The following is a 21,044-nucleotide window of genomic DNA, read 5'->3' as shown; positions in this document are numbered from 1 at the left end:
TTTTTTTTTTTTTTTTTTTTTTTTTTTTTTTTTCTGGAGTGCAGTGGTGCGATCTCAGCTCACTGCAACCTCTGCCTCCCAGGTTCAAGCGATTCTCCTGCCTCACCCTCCTGAGTAGCTGGGATTACAGGTGCCCGCCACCACACCCAGCTAATTTTTTGTATTTTTATAAAAAGTACAAAAAAATACAGCCTGCCCATGTTGGGGGCTGTGATCCACCCACCTTGGCCTCCCAAAGTGCTGGGATTACAGGCGTGAGCCACCAAGCCTGGCCAATTTGATGGTTTTAAAAACAGGAGTTTCCCAGGCTGGGCCTGTCCTCACTTGAGGTCAGGAGTTCGAGACCGGCCTGCCCAACATGGCAAAACCCTGTCTCTACTAAAAATACAGAAATTAGCTGGGCATGGTGGCATGCACCTGTAACCCCAGCTACTCAGGCGGCTGAGACAGAATCACTTGAACCCAGAAGGTGGAGGTTGCAGTGAGCTGAGACTGCGCCATTGTACTCCAGCCTGGGCAAAAATTCAAGTTACTGCACTTTTGATCTCTTGCCACTAAGAAAGGCACATAGGCCTTGGTGGGTCTTTGGAGGTTTTGGATGCAACACAGTTCACACTTGGGACTGCTGCTTTGACTCCTGCCAGGATGCAGGGCCAGCGACCTCCTGCTTGGTTCACAAAATCGAGCACACCCCTGGTGCTAGAAATAACTGTGGTACAGACAGAGCCAGGTGGCGTTTCTAGCAGAAGCCTCGTAAGAGAGTCACAGTGCATAACCTTATGATCCCAGATCCAGGCTGTGAGGATGGACATTGTTCCAAAAACAAAACAAACAAAACTGGACGTTGGGACATTGGGGCACGAAGTGACTGTGTGGCCAGGGCAGTCTGCCACAGGAGCTGGTTCTGTTGGGCCCAAGAAGTCCAACAGTGGGGCGGGCCCAAGGCCATCCTTCCACTGCAATGGAAGTGGTGCTCCAGCACCTACGGCGTCCCAGTGCACAGGTAAGCACAAGCAAGCTCCTATGTCACCCACTGCTGTGACTCCAGCATGCTTCCTGACAGTAGCCAAAACCTGCCCCCAGGGAGAGGCTCTCTTTCACCAACGGCTTGTGTTTCCAGGTTCCTGATGGCATCTCTTGATGCACAGAAGCTCTTAAATTGACTGTAACAAATGAATCAGTGTTTTACCTTATGGTTAGCTCTTTTTGTGTCTTATCTAAGAAATTCTTCCCAACTCTGAGGTAATCAAGATAGTCTCCCATATTCAGGTCTGCAATCTACTGTAGTCCCAGCTACTCGGGAGGCTGAGGCAGGAGAATCGCTTGAACCTGGGAGGCAGAGGTTGCAGTGAGCAGAGATTGTGCCACTGCACTCCAGCCTGGGCGACAGGGTGAGACTCTGTCTCAAATTAAAAAAAAAAAAAAAAAAAAAAAATTCATTCATGAGGGTTCTGCCCTCAGGACCCAGTCACCTCTTAGTAGGCCCCACCTCCCAAACTGTTGCATTGGGGATTAAATCCAGCACATGAGCGTCTGGGGCATGCATTTAGCTCATTTGCTTTTTCTGGGTATTTCATATAAATGGAACTATACAATATGTGGTCTTTCGTGTCTGGCACAACTTAGCAAAATGTTTTTGAGGTCTTTGTAGTATTTTCACAACTTTTTTGTAAGGTTGAAAATATTTCAAAATGAAAAGCTAAAAAAAGAAAACATGGCCAGGCACGGAGGCTCACGTCTGTAATCCCAGCACTTTGGGAGGCCAAGGCGGGTGGATCACCTGAGGTCAGGAGTTGGAGACCAGCCTGGCCAACATGGTGAAACCCTGTCTCTATGAAAAACTACAAAAATTAGCCAGGCATGGTGATGGGCACCTGTAATCCCAGCAGCTACTCGGGAGGCTGAGGCAGGAGAATCGCTGACTCCTGCCAGGATGCAGGGCAAGCAACCTCCTGCTTGGTTCACAAAATCCAGAGGCAGAGGTTGCAGTGAGCCAGGATCGCGCCACCGCACTCCAGCCTGGGCAACCGAGTGAGACTCTGTCTCAAAAAAAAAAAAAAAAAAAAAAACCAAAAAAACCCATGAATTGCTTGTGGCCCCTTCCCTCATGGAAGGGACTCAGTTTGCACCAGGTGGTTGGTTAGTCTCCTTACTCAGTCCCTTGAGGAAACCAACACTGGTCTCTGTCACTGGCAGGCTGGATACTTGGGCACTTGGGTGGCAGATCTGGATTCGTCTTGGGGAGCCAGAGCCATGATGCTGGGATCCTGCTCAGCCCCACCCCTGTCACTGTTGCTTACTGCTCATGAGCCCACCTTGCTGGGCCCAGCACTCGGGGGCCATGACAGAGGCTGGCTGGTGGTCACTGCAGCTGAAACTGGGACTCAACTTTGCTGTGTTTGCAGCAGACTGCTGTCAGCTGCTAGGGACCATTTGCGTCTTGTTGGGCCCAGACTGGAAAATCAAATGAGCATCTATGGCCGGGCACGGTGGCTCACTCCTGTAATCCCAGCACTTTGGGAGGCCGAGGTGGGCGGATCCCCTGAGGTCAGGAGTTCGAGACCAGCCTGGTCAACATGGTGACATCCCATTTCTACTAAAAATACAAAAATTAGCTGGGCATGGTGGTAGGCACCTGTAATCTCAGCTACTTGGGAGAGTGGGGCAGGAGAATTGCTTGAACCCAGGGGGCGGAGGTTGCAGTGAGCCGAGATCGTGCCACTCTACTCCAGCCTGGGCAACAAGAGCGAAATTCCATCTCAAAAAAAAAAGTATCTATGAGGCAGACCACCACCCTGCATCCGACCCACTGGGAAGCAAGGCTCCCTGTCATTTCTTCTCTGGGTCTTCCCCACTGTGGCAGCTCTTGCTTCCCAGGCCAATACCCAGTGTGAGGCTTCTGTCAACTATCAAGTGAGTCCTTTTTGATTACATATGAAGGCCAAGGAAATGGCTAGGTGGACCTGTGGACCCAGAGGTCCCACTGGGCGCTGGGCCTAGGCCAGGATTCCCTTTCTTCTTCTTCTTTTTTTTTTTTTTTGAGATGGAGTTTTATTCTTGCTCCATCAGTGATAGCCAAAAATTGCTTGTTGTCTTCGTAATATTTGTTTCCACATTTTTCTTTCCCCACTAATGTGCCAACCCGCCCATCATTTGCCCTGAAAAATACTTCGTAACTAGCCATGGAGGCAGCTGTAGCTGCTGACCTGCTGCAGGCTGTGCTTCAGACCTGCAGTCATTTGGCCTCATCCTTCAGGCTGTGGTACTGGGGGAACCCACCCCCGATAGTTAACGTGGGTTCTTTTCTATTTCCCTAAGCGTTGGCTGGTCTGAGAAATAAAGAGAAAGAGTACAAAAGAGAGAAATTTTAAAGCTGGGTGTCCGGGGGAGACATCACATGTCAGCAGGTTCCATGATGCCCCCTGAGCTGCAAAACCAGCAAGTTTTTATTAGCGATTTTCAAAAGGGGAGGGAGTGGACAAATAGGGTGTGGGTCACAGAGATCCCATGCTTCAAAGGCAATAAAATATCACAAAGCAAATGGAGGCAGGGCGAGATCACAGGACCATAGGACGGGGCAAAATTAAAATTGCTAATGAAGTTTTGGGCACGCATTGCCATTGATAACATCTTATCAGGAGACAGGGTTTGAGAGCAGACAACCGGTCTGACCAAAATTTATTAGGTGGGAATTTCCTCGTCCTAATAAGCCTGGGAGTGCTACAGGAGACCAGGGCTTATTTCATCCCTTCGCCTTCGACCATAAAAGACAGCCATCCCTAAAGTGGCCATTTCAGAGGCCTACCCTCAGGGGCCATTCTCCTTCTCAGGGATGTTCCTTGCTGAGAAAAATAATTCAGTGATATTTCTCCTATTTGCTTTTGAAAGAAGAAAACTATGGCTCTGTTCCACCCAGCTCAGCGGCAGTCAGAGTTTAAGGTTATCCCCCGTGTTCCCTGAACATTGCTGTTATCCTGTTCTTTTTTTTTTTTTTTTTTTTTTTTTGAGACGGAGTCTCGCTCTGTCACCCAGGCTGGAGTGCAATGGCCGGATCTCAGCTCACTGCAAGCTCCGCCTCCCGGGTTCACGCCATTCTCCGGCCTCAGCCTCCCGAGTAGCTGGGACTACAGGCGCTGCCACCTTGCCCGGCTATTTTTTGTATTTCTTAGTAGAGACGGGGTTTCACCGTGTTAGCCAGGATGGTCTCGATCTCCTGACCTCCTGATCCGCCCGTCTCGGCCTCCCAAAGTGCTGGGATTACAGGCTTGAGCCACCACGCCCGGCTATCCTGTTCTTTTTTCAAGGTGCCCAGCTTTCATATTGTTCAAACACACACGCTCTACAAACAATCTGTGCAGTTAACGCAATCATCACAGGGGCCTGAGGCAACATATAACCTCCTCAGCTTACGAAGATGATGGGATTAAGAGATTAAAGACAGGCATAGGAAATCACAAGGGTATTGATTGGGGAAGTGATAAGTGTCCATGAAATCTTCACGAGTTATGTTCAGAGACTGCAGTAAAGACAGGCATAAGAAAGTATAAAAGTATTAATTTGGGGAACTAATAAGTGTCCACGAAATCTTCACAATTTATGTTCTTCTGCCATGGCTTCAGCCAGTCCCTCCGCTCCGGGTCCCTGACTTCCCGCAACACTGCAGCTACATTTATACTGCACCTTTACATTTCTCTTAACTACAAATGTGCCACGTAGTGTTTGCATGTGTAAGATTTAACCAAAAAGACTTTTTTTTTTTTTGAGATGGGAGTCTTGCTCTGTCCCCCAGATTGGAGTGCAATGGCGTGATCTCGGCTCACTGCAATCTCCGCCTTCCAGGTTCAAGTGATTCCCCTGCCTCAGCCTCCCAAATAGCTGGGATTACAGGCACCCACCACCACGCCCAGCTAATTCATATTTTTAGTAGAGACCGGGTTTCACCAGGTTGGCCAGGCTGGTCTCAAACTCCTAACCTCAGGTGACCCACCTGCCTCGGCCTCTCAAAGTACTGGGATTACAGGCATGAGCCACCGTGCCCGGCAAAGAAACTTTTTTTCTGAGACAGGGTCTTGCTATGTGCCCAGGCAGGAGTACAGTGGTGTGACCTTGGTTCACTGTAGCCTCAAACTCCTGGGCTCAAGTGATCCTCCTATCTCAGCCTCCCAAGTAGCTAGGACAATAGGCATGTGCCACCATATCAAGCTAATTGTAGAGATGAAGGTCTCACTATGTTTCCCAGGCTGGTCTGGAACTTCAAGTGATTCTCCCACCTCAGCCTCCCAACGTGTTGAGATTACACACGTAAGCCGCTGCACCTAAATTCTAACTTTCTGTAATAGATTTGTGTATATTTTATGGTAGTAAATGATAAAATAGACTAGTACCTATATACATTTTATGCGTCCATGATATACCTAGCTTTTTCTTAATTTGTTCAGTATCTCTAAGGCAACATGGTTCAGTTGTGAGTTTTTTCCAATTGTCACAAATTTCAAAAAAAATTTCCAATATATTTATTGAAAAAACTAGGCCGGGCGCGGTGGCTCAAGCCTGTAATCCCAGCACTTTGGGAGGCCGAGACGGGTGGATCACGAGGTCAGGAGATCGAGACCATCCTGGCTAACACGGTGAAACCCCATCTCTACTAAGAAATACAAAAAACTAGCCGGGCGAGGTGGCGGGCGCCTGTAGTCCCAGCTACTCGGGAGGCTGAGGCAGGAGAATGGCGTAAACCCAGGAGGCGGAGCTTGCAGTGAGCTGAGATCCGGCCACTGCACTCCAGCCTGGGCTACTACAGAGCGAGACTCCGTCTCAAAAAAAAAAAAAAAAAACCCCCACGTGTAAGTGGCCCCAGGCAGTGGAGACCTGTGTTGTTCAGGGGTCAGTTGCATTTCCTCTCCCACACCCGCTTTGCTGGGCATTCAGTCCCTTCCTGCAGAGCTGTCACAGTTGCCTGAGTTGCTGTTCTCTTCCTTGTGGGCCATGGCTTCCTGGGAAGCTTCAGAGAGCTGAGCTGGCAGCTTACGGGCACTGCTTCCTGGGGGCTCTGCCAGAGTGCTGAGTCCTAGGTCATAGCAGAGCCCCCTATGGCCATGCCCTCAAATCTCAGGTACACTCCTGATCCCCACCACCAGCTCATCCTCTTTTTTCTCTGGCAGGCCCAGCACCCTCCTACTGACCTTCTTGGTCCAGGGGCCAGGAGGGGAGGTGAGCACAGATCCTAAGAAGAGGTGGCAGAGGCCTGTGCATGACCTTCAAACGAGAGCAAAGCACCGGCCCTTAACAGGGAGGAGCGGGCTTAGAGATTTTGGTGGGGGGTTGGGGGGGCAGGGCTGGGGCATCCAGGTTTTCTAGAGTTCTAGAGTATTGATCCAGATGTCCCCATCCCAGTGTAAGTGTCCCACATTCCTAACTAGGACAATGACCTTGGTATGGCAGACTTGGTAAGGTTGAAAGTTCTACCTTCTTGGAGCTCTGATGCCTTAATAACAACCCCGTGCCTGATCCCTTCAGCTTTGTCCACCCTCCTGCCTGGCCGCCAAGGAAGCCTCTAATGGATCTCACATTGAAGCCTCTAATGGATCTCACATTGTGCCTTTTCTAGTGATTAATCATGGTCAGCTTTTCATTCTCTTTCTCTGAGGCATCACCTATAACCCCAGCAAAATCTCTCTCAAGGTCAGTCACTCCTCCACTTACACTTCCCAAAGGCCCAGGGCACTCTATTCCCTTCCGCAGTGTCCTGCCCGGTGTCACCATGGCGAACGTTTCACAGTTCCCCTTTACAGCTATCCCACTTGCCACTGGTGATGGGGTCATTGTGGCCAGCAGCGAGCCAGCTTACAGTCGGCTTCCTGGGACCACTCCCCACACCAACTCTCTCGAGCCAGGTGCCCCAAAGGCAGATTTCAAAGGGCATCAGCACCACTCATAAGGGAGCAAGGGCTGCTGGACTGGGCAAGTGAGAGGTGGAACTGAGAAGCGGATGCAGCAGAGGCCTCAGCCGACAGCACTGGTGCAGTGGAGCCAGGATGGCTCTTTGGAGATGTCCCAAATTGAGGCAAGGGGGTTGGGGTCTCCATACTCCCATATTGACAAGTCTCCAGACATGGGCTGCCCCTGGAAGAAGGCGTAACTTTGGGCAGCTCCCTTCCACTGAACACAACTCCCAGAAAGAGTCAGCTGTGAGCTGGCCGCAGCTCCTAACAATGAGTGTCCAACACTCCTGGAAATGAGTCTGTCCTGAAAGGTATCTGGAGTGTAGCAGTCTCCGTGATCGTCCACTCAGGCTGCTCCAGTCTCCCAGGTTTGGGACAGCCACAGAGAGGCTCCACGTACGGTTGGCAGTGGCACACTCAGGCTTAGACTCGCCCTGGTCTCCTGCTGTAGTGTTCCTATAATGCCACAGGTTTACTAAGAAGTGGACCCAGGGGAGGGGAATCCAGGATCAATTGGATAGAGTAGGTTAAATGCAAGGAATGACAGACAGCTGCAAAGTTTAAGGAACGTGCCTATTAATGCACAAGAAGAATCAAAAAGAAGTCACAGATTTATCTTTTTATGTTTTAAGGGACAGGGTTGGCTGGGTGTGGTGCCTCACGCCTGTAATCCTAACACTTTGGGAGGCTGAGGCAGGAGGCTCTTGTGAGCCCAGGAGTTTGAGACCAGCCTGGGCAACATAGTAAAACCCTCGCTCTACAAATTTTTTGTTTGTTTGTTTGTTTTTTTGAGACGGAGTCTCACTCTGTCACCCAGGCTGGAGTGCAGTGGCATGATCTTGGCTCACTGCAAGCTCCGCCTCCTGGGTTCAAACCATTCTCCTGCCTCAGCCTCCCCAGCAGCTGGGACGACAGGCGCCCGCCACCATGCCAGGCTAATTTTTTTATATTTTTAGTAGAGACGGGGTTTCACCGTGTTAGCCAGGATGGTCTCGATCTCCTGACCTCATGATCCGCACACCTGGGCCTCCCAAAGTGCTGGGATTACAGGCGTGAGCCACTGCGCCCGGCCACAAAAAAATTTTTTTTTACTGAGGCAGGAGAATGGCATGAACCCGGGAGGCGGAGCTTGCAGTGAGCCAAGATCACACCACTGCACTCCAGCCTGGGAGACAGTGCAAGACTCTGTCTTTAAAAAAAAAAAAAAAAAATTTAATTAGCTTGGCATGGTGGTACAGGCCTGTAGCCCCAGCTACTTGGGAGGCTGAGGTGGGAGGAATGCTTGAGCTCAGTAGGTGCAGGCTGCAGTGAGCTATGATCATACCACTGCATTCTAGCCTGAGCAATTCATAGTGAGACCATCTCAAAAAAAAAAAAAAAAAAAAAGACAGTCTTGCTATGTTGCCTAGGCTGGAGTGCAGTGGCTATTCACAGGTGAAATCATAGCTCACTGCAGCCCCAAACTCCTGGCCTCAAGCAATCGTCTCTCTTTAGTCTCCTGTGTAGCTGAGGCTACAAGCAAATGCCACCATGCTCAGCAAGATTTAATTTTTTTCATTTTTCAGGCAATGTGTCACTCTGTCACCCAGGCTGGAACGTAGTGGTACCATCATGCTCACTGTGGCCTCGCCCTCCCAGTCTCAAGCAAGCCTCCCACCTCAGCCTCCCTAGTAGCTGCGACTACAGGAGTGTGTCACTATGCTCGGCTGATTTTTTTGTAGAGATGGGGTCTCAGTATGTTGCCCAGAATTGTCCCAAACTACTGGACTCAAGCAATACTCCTGCCTTGGCCTTCCAAAGTGCTGGGATTATAGGCATGAGCCACTGCACCCTGCCAAGATTTAAATTTTTTACTACTTGGGGACTAGGACCTCCTTAGGCCTCTAGCTCTAGATAGGTTGGATGGCACTATCTATAGCTCTTGAAGATTCTACATGTGGTTGGACTCTGTCTCGTGTTACATAAAATAATCTGTTACTACAAGTATAGAACCAGCCTAAAACTTTAAAATTCATGATGAGAAATGATATCAGTAGTAATAAATCCAAAAGTAGTCAGCAAGCATTTGTCTCTGCTACATAAAATGTAGTTAGATCTTAACTTAGTAAGGACGCAAAATTTCAGTTTTTCGTCCTCAGTCTTGAAAAGTTCTGCTTTCCAGGCACAAAGAAAAGTGGAGGCCGCCCCATTGATCCCACATAGCAATCTAACACGGCCTGCTGCTTCTCACCACAGCCCACGTGGTCAGGGCTTGCTTAAGGTCGCCTGCCGTGTGGAAATCCTCAGAGTCAGTCCATGCTGCAGCCCTGTCCCCAGCAGGCAGCTGCTGCATTTATGTGTTTTCGCAGCCAATGGCATCTAGTTCTTCCTAATGTATGTTACCCTTCCCAGAAGATTGACAGGGTGGTGGATCCTTGAATTCTGCCCTTGTGACGCTGGTTTCTGCTTTGGATGGGAGTCTGAAGTTCTCTTTCCTAACTTCCATGAAATGGTTTTCATGCACTAGCTAAACTGCGGCTCAGCTTACGCAACCATGCAAAGAGGGTATTATCCATGAAGTGTAAGTAAAGCCAATCTGAAGGGTGGCCAGGACATTAACTGCTTGAAGGCAAAAGGGGGAAGAAAAGTCCAGTAAAGAAAATTTGTCACTACTCACCATTTCTTGTGCTGGCCAGGGCAGTGCCTGGAACACTTAAGTTCAGCCACTAGCTTTGGACCAAGTTCGCAGGTAGCTAACATCTTTTATCTTTCAACATCTTCAGAGCCACATTGCCAGCTCCAGGCATCAGCTGGCTGGCCTGCAGGGAGCATTATTGATCATGCCACCAACCATGGTGTGCCATCCAACTCCAGGGGCAAACAGGAGACCCTGGAGCTTGTCCTTGACTTACCTTGGGCATCTTCTGAGGCTGGACTGGGGAGGTGGGCAGGCTTTGCCCAGGCTGGCAGAGGTTTCAGAACAGCACAGGCCTGCAATGCAGGCTTGCTGCAGCTCACAGGCACCTGGAGGATGGCAAGAGCCACCATCCTACTAAATGCAGTGGCATGGCCGGGCGCGGTGGCTCAAGCCTGTAATCCCAGCACTTTGGGAGGCCGAGATGGGCGGATCACGAGGTCAGGAGATCGAGACCATCCTGGCGAACACAGTGAAACCCCGTCTCTACTAAGAAATACAAAAAATAGCCGGGCGAGATGGCGGGCGCCTGTAGTCCCAGCTACTCGGGAGGCTGAGGCCGGAGAATGGCATGAACCCGGGAGGCGGAGCTTGCAGTGAGCTGAGATCCGGCCACTGCACTCCAGCCTGGGCTACAGAGCGAGACTCCGTCTCAAAAAAAAAAATAAATAAATAAATAAATAAATAAATAAATAAATAAATAAATGCAGTGGCATATTGCTTGCTTTTAAATATGTGTGTTTTTTTTTGTTTTTTGTTTTGAAATAGAGTCTAGCTTTGTTGCCCAGGCTGGAATGCAGTGGCACAATCTTGGCTCACTGCATGCAATCTCTGCCTCTCAGGTTCAAGCCTGCCTCATTCTCCCAAGTAGCTGGGACTACAGGCGCATGCCAACACACCCAGCTAATTTTTGTATTTTTAGTAGAGACGGGGTTTCACCATGTTGGTCAGGCTGGTCTCGAACTCTTGACCTCTGGTGATCTGTCTGCCTGGGCCTCCCAAAGTGCTGGGATTACAAGCGTGAGCCACCACGCCTGGCCTGCTTTTAAATTTAACACATGTGCAGGCATCTGTTAACTTGCTCCTCAGCAGTCCTCCCTCTTCCTGTTAACTGCACTTTTTCTTTTTTTGAGACAGGGTTTCTGCTGCCCAGGCTGCAGTGCAGTGGTATGATCTTGGCTCACTGAAGCCTCAACCTCCGGGGTTGAAGTGATCTTCCCACCTCAGCCTCCTGAGTAGCTGGGACCACAGGTGTGTGCTACCATGCCTTTTTTTCTTTTTTCAGAGACAGGGTCTCTCTATGTTGCCCAGGCTGGTCTCAGTGATCCTCCCACCTTGGCCTCCCAAAGTGCTGTGATTAGGCCTATGTTGTGTGTCACTTTCTTAACAGACTTACATTGCTACCATATCTACAGTAGTCTGTGGCCCATCCCAGCCTCTGCAGCCCTACTGCCCTCTATCTCATTACCTGGCTTTAGTTCTCCCTAACACTTACCTGACCTGTGTGATAACTCCTTCCCATGAGACCGTGAGCTCTGCGGTGTAGGAACTTTGCCTTCCTGTACTGCTGCAATTTCTGCCATATTCCCCGCCTCTAGGGCAATGCCTGGCCGCAGCAAGTTCTCCCTAAACATTTGCCGAGTCGAACTGTCCCTTACCGAGTCCTCCTCCATCACCCGCAAGCCTGGCTGGTGACCTGGAGACTCGGGTGGTGGCAGGCTGCAGGGATCTGGAACTGCCTGGGTCTTGCCACTACTGAGGCCTGGCCGTCCGACGTCTCCTTTGATTCTGAAAGTTACTGGGAACCTTAAAAATGGGCTGTAGGGAAATAACTTAAAGGATTATATTAGCCAGATTTCTTTTCTACTGGCTTACAAGTTAAGAGCCCCAACAAAACCATTATTCCAAATGACTACGTCCAACACCTTCATAAATATTTTAAACGATGCATCCTATCTCATGGAGTGGAAGCACCAGTTTGCTTAACCAACCCCCTAGGGGAGCAGTTCGGCGTCTCGTAAGTTTCTGCGATTGTAAACAGCAATACTAAGAACGCCACTGTGCTGCACCTTTTTCTGTACCCAGAGTCATTTCCAAGGATGGCTTCTCAGAATTACAACTGCCCAGGCAGACACAGCACGAACATTTTAAGGAGCTTGATAACGTCTACAAAATTTCTTCCCACAAAAAATCATACAGCAGCCAGCCTCCCATACTGTAGCCAGCACCAGGCGCCGCTCAGCACCGTGCATCTCACAGGCAGAGCCACTCACTTCTGTTCTCATTTGCGTTTCTGGATCACTGCACATAACGTGCATTCTTAGCCAAGAATTCACAGGGAGTCTCCAGAGTTTTCCTCCTTTACTGTGCCTTCTATGGCAAGGCCACGAACACTGTTTCCTGTGTGTCACAGATGTCTTTCCCCTTTTTATTAGCGTAATCTAGCTTTCTGAGTCTATCGTGGCATGTCTCCTCGCTGTGGTCTCCTGAAGGCCGTTCTTCTCTGCCCTTTGAGGAACTCCAGCTTCTCCCAGGCTGCCCTGCTCCCTGCTCCCAGCAAAGCAGAGCAGGGAGAGTTCTGAGGTGAGGGGCCTCATTCACCCTTTCAGTCCAGGCTGCATCATCTGGTCCCCTTTCACAGCGTGCCATGCCACAGCGCACCGTTCTTACAATTAAAAAAGGCGAAAACCAAGCTCTATGCTGAAGAGAAACCAAATAGGGCATGCAGCAAACAGACTCAGGGGCAAACCTAACGGTTCTACATGAAGCACGAGAAGCACCCAGCAGCTAAGACAGCAGAGCCATCCGGTCCAGCTCCCCTCCGTCAGCTGCATGGACGCCCGCTGAGTCCCAGGGCACAGGCTGCTTTCTCAGGGTGATGCTAGCTCTAATTTAGTATCTATCAGCAGATAACAGAAGCTCCTCTGAGGCTTCAATCAAACCAACTCCCACCCAACAATGTACAATAAGAAAGCAGCTAAATCTATGACTCAATGGGCAGTTCTTTAAAAATAAAAATAATAATAAAAAAACAAGAAAAGCAAGCAGCTAAATTACAAAAGAAAACCAATCCCCAAACTTCTGCCAGCAGACCCCAGGTGACGTCAAATACAAAGGTTGTTTCCATACTAGCAAAATACTTTATTTTTATAATGATAAAACAAGGAAAGTAAAGATTTCTTTTTGGTGTATACCAGAGTTAAGGGCAGTAGAACAATATGGGGATTAATAGGACTTTTATGCACTTTTGATGACAATAAAAAGTTAACAATGCCAACCGTTTGCCATGAAACTCATCGTAGCCCCCAACACACACATATAAAGGACCATAGTTTTAAAATCTATAAAAGTAAAAAATATACAGTTGGAAGCTCTAGCGCTTATTCCATCTTTCATATAAAATTGTAAACATTTATTTACACAAAGCAAATGTGTATAACAAAAGTCTGAGCACCCTTTTCTTCTGAGTCGTGGCTCCTGGAAGACGGGGCTGTGCACAGAAGCAAAGTCATCTCCTCCCCTGACTCCCGAAAACCAGATTCATAAATAAAGCCATGGGCAGCTCCCTGGGGGGACCCCAAGAATCACATTTTATTGCTATGACACTGCAGCAAGTGAGGAGCCCACTGTGTCGCCGGCCCCAGGACTAAGGCAGAGTGCAGGGCCAGTAAGCCCTGGGGACAGGGGTGGGAGACGGGGCAGCAGCCAGATGGGGTCAAGAGAGGAACAAGGATCCACAACCAGCCTTCAGCCAAATTTTGGGAGAGAAGCCGCTGAGGTCACCCTCTTCCCCTTCAGATTGGGGAACTCGCTCAGAGGGTGGAATTTTCACTGGCTTTATGATTTACCCCTTCTTTGAGAGCTAAACTGAGTACATGGAAAAGGTAGGGAAGGTGTTTTAAGGAGAAATGGCCGACATACCACCTGGGGTGGCAAATGGCTATTAGAAAAAAAGATCTGAGGGTCCAAGTACCCCCAGTGAGAAAGGCACTGCTGGTGCAAAATAACTACCAATGTGTGTACAACCTCTCGTTCCCTCACCGCGACTCAGGCTGGTTGCATGAATATTTTCCTTGGCTCAATTCTTCACACAGTACTCCTGAATGATCCATTTGGAGACTCCAGGGAAATAAAAACGGGGTTGCAGTTTCTCCATAGAACACTCTGTATCTAAGCCACTTTTCAGCATTCTCTTTTCTCTCCACCATTCTGTGTAAAAGGGTCTCACCCTGTGCTTACCACTTTCGTTACGGGGAAGTGCTCTCTCCATCTTCGTTTTCCAAAAACAGCTCACATGTCATATTCTATTTTGTGAACCCTCAGCTTAGTCAAGTCCACTTGAATCTTCAGAAAGGATGTCTTAGTGTTATAAAGTAATCTCTTTAAAAAGTGCAAGTCATCTGACATGGGAGTGGCAGAAGTTGTCAAACAAAGTGGAATTGCTTCCTCTGGGCCGGCCTGCGGCCTCCTTCCCCAAAACCTTTATGCCAGGGTTCCCTTAGGAATTCTAAGACTCTTGCTTTCCCCCTCCAATGGAGTAAATAATTGTTTTCCATTTGGGCTGCAGAGAGGAAGGAGAGGCAGACAGAAAGGCCACGGGTAAAGACATCTGTGCGCAACTGCACAGTGACCAGCTCCCACCGTGGGCAACATACACGTTCAGAGAAACTGCAGAAGGTGGGGAGACGTAATACTCCAGGACACAGGACCCCCACATCTCTCCCTTGCATATGTAGCCTGGGTCCTGCTGCCAGGACGTGGGAGGAAGGGATTCCAGGGGGCCTTGGGAGGGAGGAGGAGCTGCTAGGAAGACCCTAGCTGTGTCACCCGACCTGCTATTCCATGCCTCCTGTCCCTTTTTGGCATACGCAGTCAACAGCCTGCACTTAGGGAAATAATTTTCCAGTGGCCTCCTTCTCCCCTGAAAGCTGACAAAGAGCAGAAACAAAAAAGGCTCTTAATCAAAAGGAAACCCTAGGTTTCCAATGCCACTTAATTGATTTAAACCATCACCTATCCTAATCTGTTTAAAAACCTTTTGTAAAAAAATTTAAAAATCTTTTCTATGCTACAAATTGCAAATAATTCTGCTATATAAAGTTTCAACAAAAACTTGTCCCTAACACTGGGGTAAGTGGAGAAATCTTGGATAAAATCACCATGATGGCACAGATTTTTATAAGCCTGATATCGTGGGGTTTCACTGTTGTTACTGTTGGTTTTTTGGTCATTTGGATAGAAAACCACCTTTAGAACCCTATCCTGCTGTCCCAACACCAGGTACTGATGCCAGCAGATGGGCTGGGGCCAGCCCGATGGACCGCAAGTGCTGGCCTGAGGGGCGCAGCCACGGACCCTGCCCAGGGCCAGGCCTCACCTGGAGCTTGGGCTCTACTGCCCAGCTCCCCAGGCCATGGGCTTTTGGTCCAAAGTAGTTGCTCTTTCTTTGAATCTGAGAAGAAAAATATAGGATGAATGAACACTAAAAACACTACAAATCCTTCCATTACTGAGACCCTAACAGGTCGTCCAAATCATTCATCCACTCCTCTGAAGTCCTGTTCTTCAGCAGGGAGTCGATCAGGTCGGTGTGTCCAGCCACACTAGAGAGCCCACTGCCACCTGGCTGCCCGCTGTAGGCAAAAGGCAGCTCCTGGCCCGCGGTCCGCACAGGGTAGGCCTGGGTACAGTGCAGCCCTGCCCGACCGCCCATCTGTGAGGCAGGGCTCTGGCTGAAGGCCCCCAGCTCAGGCCCTGCTGGACTCAGGCCAGGCAAGCCCTGCTGAGGGGCCGTTGGGGGTGGTGCTGGGGCAGGGGCGCTGGTCCTCTGCTGTGCACTCACTGGGGGCAGCAAGGACCCCACTGCAGCTGCTGAGCTCATGGGAGCCATGGGCCTGTTGGGCACTGCCTGGGAGAACTGCGAGCTAGACATTTTCAGGTGGGCCTGCTGCTGCATGTGGAAACTGGAGGCTGCAGTGAAGGGACTCACGTTGCTGTTCCCCGGGGTCTGGCCACTCAGGGTCGGCATTCCCTGATGCTGCCAGGAGGAATTCTGGCCTCCCATGGCTGGTGACACCCTTGGGACCGGCGGCTTTGTTAAGCCAGGGTTCAGGGTCCCCTTATTGTGCTGCTGGGAGAGGCCAGAGCTTCCCAGAGAGTTCTGCCCATAGGCAGCTGAGACGGAGGTGTTCTGGCCCACGCCGGTCTGCCGTGGAATGTGGGCATGTCCATTGGTGGCCTGTGGCGGGGGCTGGGCAACTATCTGGGTTATGCCAGAAGCCATGCCATAGAGGCTGCTCTGAGGCATGTTTTGGGAGCCAGGGAACTGAGCCACACCCCGGTCCTGTTGGCCTGAGTTTGCAGGGAGAGAGGAAACTGAAGCATGTCCAGGGCCCATCTGCATCAGATTCCCAGCCTGAGGGAACACTCGAGGACAGCTGGAGTTGGATGGACCCAAGGTGTTCATGCCGGGCACGGCAGCAGAGGACCCTACAAGACAGAGAAGAGTCTGGCAGTCAGGAGTGGACCACCACGGGGCCCCTCTGAGACCTGAGCCGCAGCACCAGAAGTCTCATGTTCACAGCACACTGGGAAGAGGGCCCTGGGGACCACGGGGCAGAAAGCCTCCCACAGGTGGAATGGAGGACTGGTCTCTGAAACAATGATGGGGTTCAGAAAGGCACAGAGGAAGGGCAAAGCCCCAGGGGAGAGAAAACCAGTGACCTGCTTCATTTAACTTTCAAGCACCCACCAAATTTCTGCTCTGTGGGGACCCTGTGGTGGGCACTGGGGACTCTGAGGTGGGCCCAACGCAAGATCCGCCTCTGGGAGGCAAAGTTAGCACATGGCATGATGGGGTGTGATGGGGCACACCTGGCCAGCAGGCTGCAGGGTGCAGGCCAGAAGCCCTGGCATCTGGGAAGCCTTGGGGAAGGCTTCAGAGAGACGGTGATGAATCCACTGGGTTTACAATCACATAAATTTAGCAATTTAACAGTTTGGGGAAAAAGAGCATTCCAGGCAAGTGTGTGCAAAGGCAGAGTCAGAAAAAGGCATCTGGGTGGGAAACTTTCAGAGGCTGGCCGTGGCCAGGGTATGGAGATAGTGGCCAGCTGATTACATATAAAACGGAAGAGCTAGTTCCGGCCAGATAGGGAAGAGCTGTGGATGGCGTATGAATAACGGGGTTGTGGCTGGGCACGGTGGCTCATGCCTGTAATCCCAGTACTTTGGGAGGCCGAGACAGGAGAATCACGAGGTCAGGAGATCAAGACCATACTGCCCCAAACATGGTGAAACCCTGCCTCCACTAAAAATACAAAAATTAGCTGGGTGTGGTGGCGCACGCCCCCAGCTACTCGGGAGGCTGAGGCAGGAGAACTGCTTGAGCCCCGGAGGTGGAGGCTGCAATGAGCCGAGATCACGCCTCTGCACTCCAGCCTGGGCGAAAGCAAGACTCTGTCTCCAAACAAACAGACAAAAAAAAGAATGGCGTTGTAAAGCCCAAGAGTGGCTGGACTGAGAGTGCGGCTGAGACCATGCTGGGAAGAGGCTGTTCAGTCATGGAGATGAGGGGGGGCAGACTATGTGGGAATGGGGGGTGGAGGCGCAGGACTGTGTGACAACATCTCACCAGACAATATACCATCTTATGTCACACGATTTATACTATGAAATGACAAGATGGCCAAGGGAGGGAGAAGTCACAGGAAATTACCAGATCTTCACTGAGTACCCACTCTGTGGCAGGTGCTGTGCTGGAGAGATAGCAGAGGATGGAACAGAAAGCACCCCTGTGCTCAGGGAACTGCTGTCTAGGCCTCCTGGCTTAAGCAATAGACACATGGCAACACCATTAACTGAAATAGGTTTTGTGGGTAGGAGAGTCATTGTTCAGGGATTGGCCGTAACTCAGTGCTTTTTTCTTCTTCCTCTCTACTAGCAACTATATAATAAAAATTGGGGCCGGGCACGGCGGCTCACGCCTGTAATCCCAACACTGTGGGAGGCTGAGGCCAGCGGATCACGAGGTCAGGTGTACAAGGCCAGCTTGGCCAACATGGTGAAACCCCGTCTCTACTGAAAACACAAAAATTAGTCGGGTGTGGTGGCAGGCACTTGTAATCCCAGCTACTTGAGAGGCTGAGGCAGGAGAATTGCTTGAACCTAGGAGGTGGAGGTTGCAGTGAGCCAAGATCTTGCCACGCACTACAGCCGGAGTGACAGACCAAGACTCTGTCTCAAAACAACAACAACAAAATTGGATTGAGGAAAAGAGGAGAGCTGAAACAGGCTATTTCATTCCCATCAATAATCCACAAAATGTCAGATGGGTTTGAAGGCAGAAAACACAGGTCAGGCCCATGCTTCTGAGATGCCTGCAGATTTCAACCCCATGTTGACCCCAGGTAGCACAAACATGAAAGCACACCCGGTCTCCTCCAGGACACACAGCTGTGGTCAGTCTCTCTGGGACCCTTTGTAGCAAGATCCCAAATAAGGAAAACCAGAGGTTTCTAGGACATTCCGAGAGGAGCTAGGAGGGCGGGCAGACCAGAACTTACTGTATCCATTCCCTGAAATCTCTGGGCATTTCTGGAGGGATGGCCTATGAAGTTCCCTGGCACATCTCAGAGGCGACAGCTAGACTCAAGTGTGCTTCCTGCCCTTTTCTGGCTGACTGTCCACTAGTGATGCTGCCATCTGTGATACTCAGTGAGCAGACAGGAGGAGAGAAAGAAGCCAAAGGCCACGCAAGTGCATTAAGTCCTTATCTGGAAGATAGGAGAGTCAATTTTTTGAACACATAAAAGCAGAAGCAAAGAACTTTCTTAAGAATTACAGAAGCTATTTCCTGTTGATAAGATGTCCTCCAGCTAGAAATGATTTTGCTTCAGAAAACTGTACAGCCAGGGACCTAGCAAAGGTAGTTCTAGTGGTTTGCCTCTGTGCCCTCTTCTGATGCCGTGCAGTAACTAGAAAACCAGGCCCCTTAGGCAAACTGAGGTGTATATGAGGACAATGCATGCGTTTGATGAAGTCAAGGCATAGAGCTGGCCAGACAGCAGGGATTCAACTAGCACCAAGCAGCGGCCTCCCCTGTCCCTGCTCCTCACGCAGACACTCCCTACCTGTGAACTGTCCAACCTGCTGTGGGAAGCTGCCTTGTGTCGGGTCTTGGTACTGGGGTGGTGGGCGGGTCAGATGGCGCTGAAACTGTTGCTTCTCCTAGAAAATGCCAAGAACCACAAAATAAAACCAACATATAACAAAATCCAAAACACATGGAGTGAGGGAGGTCAGAGAAGAGTAACTTACCCAAGTTTGTTACTCACAAATGGGCTCCTGTGGAAATAGTGCTGATTTCATTTTGGGGTTTTTAAATAGTATGAAACAGATCTAGGAAGCAATGACTTTTTTTAAAGGTAGGTATATCTGTTTTTAAAAAATGGACAGCCAACTAGGAAAATGCAAATCACAGCTACCATGAGATCCCACTAGGATGGCCAGAATCAAATTCAGTTGATAACAAGCGGCTGGTGAGGATGTAGAGAAACCAGCACCCTCATACACTGCTGGTGAGAATGTAAAATGAGACAGCCTGTGGGAAACAGTCTGACAGTTCCTCCAAAGGTTAAACATAAAAATTACCATGTGATCCAGCAATTCCACTCCCAGGTATCTACCCAAGAAAAATGAAAACAGATGTCTATATGAAAACTTGTACATGAATGTTCACAGCAGCAATGCTCATTAACAGCCCAAACAAGAAACCCAAATGTTCATCAACAGATGAATGAATAAAATGTAACATATCCGGCTGGGTGCGGTGACTCACACCTGTAATCCCAGCACTTTGGCAGGCCGAGGCAGGCAGATCATGAGGTCAGGAGATCGAGACCATCCTGGCTAACACAGTAAAACCCCGTCTCTACTAAAAAAATACAAAAAATTAGCCGGGCATGGTGGTGGGTGCCTGTAGTCCCAGCAACTTGGGAGGCTGAGGCTGGAAAATGGTGTGAACCCAGGAGGCGGAGTTTGTAGTGAGCCGAGTTCACATCACTGCACTTCAGCCTGGGCGACAGTGAGACTCCGTCTCAAAAACAAACAAACAAAGGGCAAACTAACAAACAAAAAATCCATACAATGGAATATTTAATTATCAAGAGGAATGAATTGCTGTTACATAGTACATGATTGAAAATGACATAACGGCCGGGCGCGGTGGCTCAAGCCTGTAATCCTAGCACTTTGGGAGGCCGAGACGGGCGGATCACAAGGTCAGGAGATCGAGACCATCCTGGCTAACACAGTGAAACCCCGTCTCTACTAAAAAGTACAAAAAACTAGCCGGGTGAGGTGGCGAGCGCCTGTAGTCCCAGCTACTCGGGAGGCTGAGCCAGGAGAATGGCGTGAACCCAGGAGGCGGAGCTTGCAGTGAGCAGAGATCCGGCCACTGCACTCCAGCCTGGGTGACAGAGCGAGACTCCGTCTCCAAAAAAAAAAAAAAAGAAAAAAGAAAATGACATAACATAAATATAAAATGTCCAGAACAAATTTTTTTTTTTTTTTGAGGTGGAGTCTCGCTCTGTCGCCCAGGCTGGAGTACAGTGGCGCGATCTGGGCTCACTGCAAGCTCCGCCTCCTGGGTTCACGCCATTCTCCTGCCTCAGCCTCCCGAGTAGCTGGGACTACAGGTACCCGCGGCCACGCCCGGCTAATTTTTTTGTATTTTTAGTAGAGACGGGGTTTCACCGTGTTAGCCAGGATGGTCTCCATCTCCTGACCTTGTGATCCGCCCGCCTCGGCCTCCCAAAGTGCTGGGATTCCAGGCGTGAGCCCCCGCGCCCGGCCCAGAGCAGACAGTTACAGAGACAGAAAGTGGCTCAGGAGCTGGAGGGGCCGGGTGGCTGGGAGAATGGCTGCTCATGGGTATGGGATTTGTTTTAGGGTAACGAAAATGTTTTCTAAAATGGATTGTGGTAATGGCTGCACAGCTCTGTGATATACTAAAAATGACTAAATTGTTCACTTAAGTGGGTGAAGTATATGTTGTGTGAATTACATTGCAATAAAGCTGCTTTTTTTAAAGGCAGAATTGAGGCAATGATTGTCCTCAATGAACTTCACTATCTGGAGCCAGTTCTTATGTCTTAAAGACGTAATTTAAGGCCGGGCGCGGTGGCTCACGCCTGCAATCTCAGCACTTTGGGAGGCCAAGATGGGTGAATCACTTGAGGTCAGGAGTTTAAGACCAGCCTGGCCAACATGGTGAAACCCCATCTCTACTAAAAACACAAAAATTAGCCAGGCAGGGTGGTTCTCACCTGTAGTCCCAGCTACGTGGGAGGCTGCGGCAGGAGAATTGCATGAACCCCAAGGTGGAGGTTGCAGTGAGCTGAGATCGCGCCACTGCAGTCCAGCCTGGATGA

General features: G+C 49.9%; 1 protein-coding gene across 1 annotated transcript in view; it reads right to left on the bottom strand.

The window, feature by feature from the left end:
- Positions 1-12,732: 12,732 nt before the first annotated feature.
- The window catches only part of MAML1 (mastermind like transcriptional coactivator 1), a 54,883-nt gene continuing 46,571 nt past the window's right edge, over positions 12,733-21,044 (bottom strand). Inside the window, exons 4-5 of the mRNA XM_025388717.1 lie at positions 18,744-18,840; positions 12,733-16,101 (exon numbers count right to left, since the gene is read on the bottom strand). Coding sequence (XP_025244502.1) covers positions 15,119-16,101; positions 18,744-18,840 — 1,080 coding nt within the window. The 3' untranslated portion in view covers positions 12,733-15,118. The remainder of the gene's footprint in view (positions 16,102-18,743; positions 18,841-21,044) is intronic.

The sequence above is a fragment of the Theropithecus gelada genome, chromosome 6 (assembly GCF_003255815.1).
Source record: "Theropithecus gelada isolate Dixy chromosome 6, Tgel_1.0, whole genome shotgun sequence".
NCBI classification, from domain to species: Eukaryota; Metazoa; Chordata; class Mammalia; order Primates; family Cercopithecidae; genus Theropithecus; species Theropithecus gelada.
Note: the sequence above shows the minus strand (reverse complement) of the source record. Positions and strands in the feature narration are given on the sequence as shown.